Source organism: Pistacia vera, unplaced genomic scaffold (assembly GCF_008641045.1).
Source record: "Pistacia vera cultivar Batoury unplaced genomic scaffold, PisVer_v2 Contig1092, whole genome shotgun sequence".
NCBI lineage: Eukaryota > Viridiplantae > Streptophyta > Magnoliopsida > Sapindales > Anacardiaceae > Pistacia > Pistacia vera.
Window position 1 is genome coordinate 7,201 of NW_022195129.1, and position 10,296 is coordinate 17,496.

Genomic DNA, 10,296 nt, shown 5'->3' on the forward strand with positions numbered 1-10,296 from the left:
ATAATAATAATAAAAATTCATATTTATGATTGAAAAATACACAACACATAAATAATAAAAACATTTTCTATATTTTTGTTCACTGCTTCGTTATAGCATTTCATTTTAGTATAATAATTGATTACAAATATATCCCTGTATTTATTCTCAAATATTATATTTTTAGAAAATAGAAATAAATCAAATCTTTTATTTTGTTTTTCATATGTATTTTCAAACAAAAAATCTAAAACAATACTACATGTCGTTTATATATTTTAAAAAATATAAAAAAAACAATACTAAGAAATTGTAATCCAATATAAGCTTTTACTTGTACTTAAAAGTAATACTTTTATTTTTTTACTTTTATAATTGAGGTGTTCGAGTCAGTTTATGTATACTCTAACTAATCTTTTGGAGCCTTGAAATTAATAATCGGGTAAATCTTCAGTGACCATCCCTAATAGGTCTTAGTGTGCTTCATTAGGCCTTTTGGTGTAAACTTTTGGGTTCTAAGTACTTTAATTTACAAATCAAAACATTAGGGATTCAAATGATATTTAATTCGATGGAAATCCCACAGAATTCGGTGTATTCTGTCGTTTTCCCCCACCGACTCCATCAAATCTGAACCCTCCATCCACACTGATCCAACGGCTCTCACTCCTCCCTCTCAAATCCGAAACCACCAAGATCCAACACGTTTAGAACTCTTTTTTTTTTTTTTTTTGGGCCAAAAACCCCATCTTCCTCTATAAATCCTCCGCCTTCGACGCAGTTTTTGTGTCGCCTTCTCTTCTCATCTCTCTCTACCCTGCTTTCTTTCACAGGTACCCGTTGCCTCTATTTAGCTCCTGTTATTATCACAATGCGGATTTGATTTCGTTATTATAATAAAATTTTAAACTTTATTGTAAATATAATCTGAATTTGGTACTTTTAATATGACTTTAATATGATGATAATGCGAGTATGATTCTTTAAATGCATTAGTTACATGTTGAGTGTTAATAAAATTAAGGAATCATAGTTTGCTGCTCTTGTTTCGATATTAATTTAATGTTTAATTTATAAATACGGCGGTTTTGTGTGTTTAAAAAGGGAAAATTTAGGATTTTGTGTCGAATTTTGGTTGGCTTTTGTTTAGATCTGAGTGAATGGGGTTGATTTGTGAAGTGGGGTTGTGTTGGTTTTGAGAGATCTGGTGTTTATTTTGGTGGGTTATTGAGTTTGTTGAAATTTTGTTGAAATTTTGGTGTGTGATTTGCAGATTTTGGAGAAAAATGGAGACTTTTCTATTCACATCTGAATCTGTGAACGAGGGTCACCCAGACAAGCTGTGTGATCAGATTTCTGATGCAGTTCTTGATGCTTGTCTTGAACAAGATCCTGATAGCAAAGTTGCTTGTGAAACTTGCAGCAAGACTAACATGGTTATGGTTTTTGGTGAAATCACAACCAAGGCTAATGTAGACTATGAAAAGATTGTTCGTAACACTTGTCGTAACATCGGTTTTGTTTCTGATGATGTTGGTTTGGATGCTGATAATTGTAAAGTTTTAGTTTGCATTGAACAACAGAGCCCTGATATCGCTCAGGGTGTCCACGGTCATCTCACCAAACGTCCTGAGGAAATCGGTGCTGGTGACCAAGGTCATATGTTTGGTTATGCAACTGACGAGACACCTGAGCTTATGCCTCTCAGTCATGTTCTTGCTACCAAGCTTGGTGCTCGTCTTACTGAGGTTCGCAAGAATGGAACTTGCCCATGGTTGAGACCTGATGGGAAGACCCAAGTCACTGTTGAGTATTACAATGACAAGGGTGCAATGGTTCCAGTTCGTGTGCACACAGTTTTGATCTCTACACAGCATGATGAAACTGTTACTAATGACGAAATTGCTGCTGATTTGAAAGAGCATGTTATTAAGCCTGTTATCCCGGAGAAGTACCTCGATGAGAAGACCATCTTCCATCTTAATCCTTCAGGTCGTTTTGTTATTGGTGGGCCTCATGGTGATGCTGGTCTAACTGGCCGTAAGATCATTATTGATACCTATGGTGGTTGGGGAGCTCATGGTGGTGGTGCATTCTCTGGGAAGGATCCAACCAAGGTGGACAGAAGTGGAGCTTACATTGTCAGGCAGGCAGCTAAGAGTATTGTTGCCAGTGGACTTGCTCGCCGGTGCATTGTCCAGGTCTCATATGCCATCGGTGTACCTGAACCCCTTTCCGTCTTTGTCGACACATATGGAACTGGAAAGATTCCAGACAAGGAGATTCTCAAGATTGTCAAGGAGAACTTTGATTTCAGGCCTGGTATGATTGCCATTAACCTGGATCTGAAGAGGGGTGGCAACAGCAGGTTTTTGAAGACTGCCGCATACGGGCATTTTGGAAGGGAGGACCCTGACTTCACATGGGAGGTTGTGAAGCCCCTCAAGTGGGAGAAACCCCAAGAGTAAAAAAGTGTGCATTTCAATACTTTGAGGTGGTCAATAATATGCCATGCTTATTCACTGCACTTGCAGCTTAACTGAAGAGTTTGCTATATTGTTTTGGTGTCATTGTGTTATTTTTTGTTTGTAATTTTTTTATTTTAAAATTGTTTTTTCTTTTATATGCCTGTGCCATATGTATACAAAAAAGATATATGTGGTCAATGAAAAATTTAGAGAGAGCTGCCTTGATTGATACCCATATGAGATTGATAGGAAATGTAATAGGGAGCTAGAAAGGTTCAGTTCTGCAGCAGTATTGATGTTATTATTATTAATGCATTTCTTTGTTGACAATGTAATAATAATATGATTATTGATATACATTTGCTTCCATTTTAGCTTATTTTATAATATTCACGCATTACCATTTTGGAGCTAAATGGTTATCAGTATTAAATGACATAGATTACAAGTGTGGTTATCCAGCTTTTTCGGTCAGCTCTTCCTCTCAATTAGTGGTTGTAACTTTTGTAACATCAATTACTCGTAATAACCTGAGTAAAGAGAGCGAAATTAGTTTAATAGAATGGATTACATTTATGGGTTATATACTTGGAATAACTTCGCACTGAAGCAAAAATTGTATTGATTGCCTTTTTTTATGGAGAACGTTACAAACTTCTAGTAAAGTAAACAAGAAAAAGATTCTACAGAATGTGCCTTTTAACTTTTTTCTGGGTGATTTGGAGTTGGCCTGAAAGAAATAGTCCAATCTTTTTCTGGGTGGTAGTCTTTTTCCTGGGTGATTTACGGTTGACATCAAAGAAATAGTCAAATCTTTGAAGAGATAAAGGAGGAAACATTTGTATTTTGTGGGAGAAAATTAGTTTTTTTTTTTTTTTTGTTCTTTGGGCGTTTATTGCAAAATTGTATGAGATACCTCATTCTTGTTCATTGTGTCCATTAAAAAAAGAACTATGAAAAAGAATGAAATATAGCAAAAAAAATTATGGGAAGGGAAAGTTGAAAAAGGGATTGGATTGCTTAATATTTTAAGTATGCCGGCTAAAGAAGACTCTCCAGGACATCTCTGTTATTTTAAGATTTAAAATTTTCAATTTCATGACCCAATACTTGTAGGATCAGGACACAAGATACAATTATAAGAGGCTTATTGTGTCTGTAAAATTTACCTGCTTAATGAAAAGTTTCTGAGTTATTCACCTCTTCTGGAAATTCAACTTCTCTGTAATATATGCAAACAGAGAAGCAAAAGCTATGGGGAAGACGGCAAGAACAATCACGGTAACAGCTAAGCGATCATGATGAAACCCGAAATAATCTTCTAAGAAGGCAGATACTCTTTTGTTTTTGCCGAATACCAGAACTTCTTTTTGTACATCTCCATGCTGGGAAGGGAGCATACCATTTATTGTCCAAGATGTTGGCATTAAGTAGTAGAACCACAGCCACCACTTTGGCACATGCAGCAAAATTAACATTACCCGTTTACTCTCTCCGTTTTGACCTGTAAAGACTTTAAGAAGGGTTAAAGGGTTTTGTGCTTGTACCGGTTTAAGGACGAAGAACCCCGAGAACAGATTGAACATGCAGGAGGAGGCTGTGGTTACAATTGCAGCTACCATGAAGTTCGGTGTTACAGCTATAAGCATCATTCCAAAATAAGTATAGTACAGCAGTGTGCAAAACATTGCATAGAACTATAGAAGTACCAAAAGATTTTGTATGCTGATGTGTGATATCCTATCATCGGATATGTGATGACCGCAAATATAATTGTCTGGGTAAGTACATAAGGAATCTCAATTATCACCTGCAAAATCATAAGAAGGTTATCACAAACAAATAAGCAGCTCAATTTTGATTATGACGAAAAGGAACTGTTACAAGTTACAGTACAGCTAAGGCGGCGATGTTCTGGAGAAGGTTCAGGCATGAAAAAAAGTGCAGTAAACTTGATAGAGCATATCTGCTGAACTGTTACGAGTTACAGTACAGCTAAGGCGGCGATATTCTGGAGGAGGTTCAGGCATGAAAAAAAGTGCAGTAAACTTGACTAAGCATATGTTAGCAGAAAATATAGCTGATGCATGATACATTGACACTCAATGAACTTAATAGTTCCCAAGAAAACTGTATCTGTGATATTGCATATGCCCACGGAGAGTACATCCCTGCAAATCTTTCTCGATACATGACAGATCACTCCATTGAAACATACGGTAATACTAATATGTAGTTACACCAAAGAAGATCACAGAACTACACGCCCCACCAAGCAGATTGAATAAATTGGGCTGGTTATTTCTGGAAAACTTAAACAAGTCATACAATCCGTAAACTCTGGGCCAATGAAGATAAAAATATGAATCTTTAGAAATTTTTTTTTTTATCTGATGTCAACGGCTTATTTAGTATCTAAACCGCATTGACTATTCTATAATGCAACCTAACTTCAGTGTTGCTGAACTCCTAGGATGTACTTGTATTTTGAAGAAAAATAAAGGAAGATAAACTTACAATTCTTGTCCTTGGTTCCAATACATTGCACCAAAAAGCAAAGACGCAAAAAATGTTTGCAACAGATGCATCAAATTATATTAAGGACTTCTCCAGTAAGACAAGTTTTGCTTCCATAGGGAAGATTTGAATTGTCTCCAACCACTCTGTGCAAAGGAAGTTGGAAAGTGCAGATCTCTTGAACCAGGTGGTGGAGTACTCAACTGCTTTGCATGCTCTTTGTTATTCCTACAATTCGTGTAATTAAAATTTTACACCAAGTTCAGCTTCAGCAGATGCAGATGTGACTTCTAAAATCCATGTTGCCGGATTATAGTTATCTCTAATTTTTGGCACTCCAGCTATACTCTGTTAAATATGACAAGAGTTGTATAGTTCAATATCATTAGAAGGATTCTATTAGTATTTATATAAAAAAATGGAGAGAATGGGAGGGCTTTAAACAGGTGCCAGCATTTTGAAGAAGTAACCTCAAAATATTCAATTACTTTATATGAGTGTTGTCCTAATTCTCCACAGTAGATTACATGCCCACCGGATTTCAAAAGAACCAACTGCAGTCACAATTATAGGATCATAGAATCAACTAAACTTGGTCGAAGCAACTTATATTTTGAAAATGATGCATCTTCATTCTATTGATTTAGAACGCAATCAATATATTTATGACATTGTCTGTATTAACCATTTTATGCTATTTATCATGATCAGAGTGGTAGCCTTTCAAAGAAAAATAAAGTTTTACAGCATCAAATGCTTCAAATATGTGTGTGCTTGGCTGGTGGATGGTGCAGTTAATTGTTCTTCCAGTATTAGCGACATTCTCCACAGCCCGCATGACAATAGCTCCTGATCTTGCTTCTAGACCGGTTGTAGGTTCATCCATGAAAATTGCAGAGGGATTAGCAACAAGCTCTACAGCTATTGTTAGTCGATCACTCAATTGATAGACCACTAAGACCAGGTATGCCAACCAAGGAATCCCTGATTCCATCGAGCTCTAATTATTTCAAGGACTACATTCACAAATTCCTGTAGACAATGTTTTACCGCAGCCTCAGTACAAGTCATCTCAAGAATGTATACAAGACAAACACCAGATGTCACAAATATAGTCTGAAAGTCTTGGTTTTTGAGTCAATCTGCGGATCCAGACGCAGCCAAGCAGAGATTCTTCTACAGTGATTTGTGGAGAATGTATACCAGTTTGTTCACAATAACCTGAAATCCTAGCAAATGTTTCTTGAACTTTTGGATAACCATTGATTTTTATTTCACCCTCAATGTAGCCATTTGTTTTTCTCCCAGCAAGAACATCAAGAAGAGTAGTTTTTCCGGCTCCACTAACCCGCATCAATGCTGCAAGAACACCAGGTCTAAATGTGCCTGTGATATTACGGAGAAGTTGCAATCGTTTCTGAGCAAATCCACGTTTTTTCATCGCCTGTGAACAACATTACAAAAGAAAACAAAAACATTATGGCTCAGAATATCCTTCAACGATCTGGATGTTACAGGAAATAATGTATCTGCAGGATTAGTTACCACAGGGGTGTCAACGTAGTAATTCACATCCTGAAATGTAATTGCTAACGGTTCAAAAGGCAAGACCATCCTGCCTGTTGATTGAAAATATACAAGAAACCAATCAAATTGTTAATTAGATCCAAGGAGCTGAATCTTGAAGCACTATGAACTGAAATGATAGCACTAGGAGCAGAACCTTTGGGGGATCCTTTATTAGTAGTCCTTGGCTTTTCTTCTAGATATGCACTTAACTCCTGGAGGAAGTCTGCAATTGCTTTCCTTTCGGGACACCTGAAACCACATCCCTCAAAAAATTCTAGAACACTTTCACGCGGACCATGATACACAATTTTCCCCTCTGCCAATAATATAAGGTCATCAAAGAGGTCAAAGGTTTCTGGTGATGGTTGAAGAAGTTACCACTATGGTTGCATCAGTGATATGCACCAGCTGTTGAAGACAAGCAACAATCTGAAATGTGGTAGAAATGTCTAAACCATTTGTTATTTCATCCATAAACAATGTGTTCATCGGACCTACTATAATCTCCTCTGCAGAATTTGAGTAATTTCTTTGTTAAAATTTCATCTGAAGATTAGATTTATTGAAAAACAAAAGAACACCCTCCATTGTCCCAAATCTGATCTTGGCATCAGTACCTGTTGTCAACCTTGTTCTCTGACCTCCAGAAACACCACTTCTCATAGCATCTCCTACCATTGTGTCGGCGCAGATATCAAGGCCAAGAATCTGAGAAGCAAAGAAAGCAGCAGGCCTACTAAATGAGAAAGCATTATATGAATTTGACAAAGAAATATGATTTCAGCTCTATTAATTAAAATACTTTTAAAATGTAATCTGTTTGAAGATTTTCTTCTAGTCCTCTGACAGGAATTGCCTGTAACAACAAAATATAATCATCAACATTGCTATGCATAACTTCACAATTGCGATAGGCCTATCACGATGCACAAATAACTCAACTCATTATCGGGAGGAAAAAGAAAATTACAGGGAAGCTCTTGCTTATCTTCCTATAAGTATCTATATCTGGATCTGGGACAATTCCTGCCTGCTTCTCCCTCAAACTGAGACATAAGCTCTTCACAGATTAAAAAAAAACTTTCACTTTTTATTACTATTATCATAAATTGAATGTTACATTCAAGTTTAACATAAAGCTGTCAGTCAAGGAGATTTACCTGCTCGGGTTCCAATGCCCTGACAACGAGCAGAAAAAATCAAGTGTTTCCCTTGTGACCTATTGTCAAAAATTTGACAGACAAAAGCAAAAAGTGATTCAGAACTTCCTATAGTCCCTCTCATCCAACTGTGAAACCATTGAGCTAATTAAAAACTTATGCACCAAGATAACATTAATTCTGGGTTATGTGACCTTATTTTCCTGATTCGTGCATTGAATTAACTTAAAATCTTTTGTTGTAAACTAAGCCTAATTGCTCAAACCTAAACACCAATTACTCCAACACAAACCAATAGTAAAGAATCAAGAATCAACACCACAATATACTGTGGTTCACTTGTTCAATATCGAACAAGCTACGTCCACGTTGAGCTCCAGAATCCGGAGACTCGTTGCACTATGATTAAAGCCTCAATGTTACAGATTACAATCAAACCACACTCACTGCAATCAACACAAACATTCACTCACCTTTCCCCTTTTACACTGCAAACCTGAACAATCACTAGAGAACTCACTACCCTTGAAGGAACTCACAACCCTCAACAAGAGTCTAGGCAGATTCACACAAGAAGAACAATCGAGTGACAAACCCTAATAACCAGGTTACAATCGCATTTTACAAAGGGAGAAAAATTGAGACTGTCGCGTAAAATGACAAAACAAAGGGTCTTTTATACCGTTGACTGCTGAGTGAACTGGAGCCATCAGATCTTGCATTCATCGAAGGGCTGACATTAATTTGAGTTTACTAAACAAAATGGAAGCGTTTCACTTGGCTTTAAACGGTGTCGCAGACTTCATCACCATTTAACAATCTCCACCTTGAAGTCTATGGCTGGTTCTCTAGTAGACTCTTCTTCAGTGCAGCAAGTATTTTCCATATTCCTTCTTAGCTCTAATTGGTTATTCCACATGCAATAAGTTCAAGCAATGCTTGAACTTTGCAAGTGTTACACCTTGGTTCCCATGTCTGCAGGGTTATTTTTATTCAGTGGGGATCTTCATAAGGTTCACCTCTTTTTTTGAGATCATATCCCTTACAATATGGTACCTTACATCTACGTGTTTGGTCCTCTCATGGTATACGAGATTCTTTCCCAAGTGAATGACACTCTGACTATCTGAATAGACAATCACTATTCCATTCAGTAGCTTGGCCTCTCTCAAGAATCCTTGAAGCGATATGGCTTCTTTGAATGCATCAGTTACAACCACATATTCTGCTTCAGTTGTGGACAGTGCTACCAGTGGCTGTAACTGAGACTTCCAACTAATACAGTTTCCTCCCAAGGTAAAATGGTAGGCTGTTGTGGACTTCTTTGAATCCATATCACCTGCAAAATCAGAGTCTACATACCCAACCAGATCAAGTGAAGAGTTTCTTTTACAAAAATTCAAACCAACATGCATAATGCTTCTAATGTATCTAAGAAGCCATTTTAAAGCACTTTAGTGTTCACATCCAGGGTTTGACATGAACCTACTTAACAGGGATATTGAATAGGATAAGTCAGGCCTTGTACTAATCATAGCATACATGACAGAGCCTATTGCATTTGCATACGGTATAGATTCCATCTTTAACATTTCGACTTCAGTTTTTTTGGGCTTTAAGCCTTACTAAGGATGAAATGGCTAGCTAGGGGCATGGTGGCACATTTAGTCATTCATTCCAAACTTTAGCATTAGTTTCTGTAGGTAAGGCAATTGATGGAGTTTTAAGCTATAATTTTTCCTATTTCTTTCTATTAGCATTCCTAATATCTACTTTGTACAGCCTAAATCCTTCATGTCAAATTCAACATTCAATTTTCCCTTCAATTCATCAATATGGGCATTGGATTTACTAATTAATAGCATGTCATCAACATACATGAGCAGATATATAGGATTGTTATCAACACATGCAAAATAGAAACAATTATCATAATCACTCCTAGTGAAACCTATACCCACTATGAAAGAGTCAAATCTCTTGTATCACTACCTAGGGGATCGTTTCAGTCTATACAAAGATTTATGCAACAAACATACATGGTTAGGAAGGTATTTATCCCTAAACCCTACAGGTTGACTCATATAAATCTACTCTTCTAATTCCCCATGCAAAAATGTGGTTTTTTCATCTAACTGCTCTAACTCTAGATCATAATGTGCCACTATAGATAACATCAACCTTATAGTTTTAAATTTAACAACAGGTGAGAAAATTTTGGTAAAGTCGATACGTGCCTTTTGTGTGTAGCCTTTGGCCACCAACTTGGCCTTGTATCTTGGTGGGTCAGACTTGTTGATGCCCTTCTTTTGCTTATACAACCATTTGCATTCCACTAGCTTTTTGTCTTTGGGTTTTGAAACCAAAGTCTAGGTTTTGTTCTGCCTTAGGGAATCAATCTCCTTATTCATGGCAGTGAGCCATTTCTTGCTGTCCTTTGAGTTTATGACATCCTCATAAGAATCAGGTTCAGTCCTCTAAATCTCTACACCAGCAAGCAGTGCTGTGTAGATGAGATCAGCATAGCTGAACCTTGCAAGGGGTCTTATAGCTTGTGGGTATTGAGCCAAGTCCTCTTGTTGGGCATCCTCAATGTTATCCTC

At 37.0% G+C, this 10,296-nt stretch overlaps 1 protein-coding gene and 1 pseudogene across 1 annotated transcript; one reads left to right on the plus strand and one right to left on the minus strand.

Annotated features, from left to right (window-relative positions):
- The first annotated feature begins 761 nt into the window (after positions 1 to 761).
- On the plus strand, positions 762 to 2,806 carry LOC116137238 (S-adenosylmethionine synthase). Its single transcript, XM_031422922.1, has 2 exons — positions 762 to 812; positions 1,253 to 2,806. Exon 2 carries the CDS (start codon positions 1,266 to 1,268, stop codon positions 2,445 to 2,447), a length of 1,182 nt encoding a protein of 393 aa, XP_031278782.1. The 5' UTR covers positions 762 to 812; positions 1,253 to 1,265; the 3' UTR covers positions 2,448 to 2,806.
- Positions 2,807 to 3,643: 837 nt separating this feature from the next.
- Positions 3,644 to 9,276, minus strand: LOC116137312 (annotated as a pseudogene).
- Between the last annotated feature and the right edge of the window lie 1,020 nt (positions 9,277 to 10,296).

What these genes read in the sequence shown, in the direction of transcription:
- LOC116137238 (XM_031422922.1), top strand. Translation starts at nt 1,266, where the DNA reads ATGGAGACTTTTCTATTCACATCTGAATCTGTGAACGAGGGTCACCCA.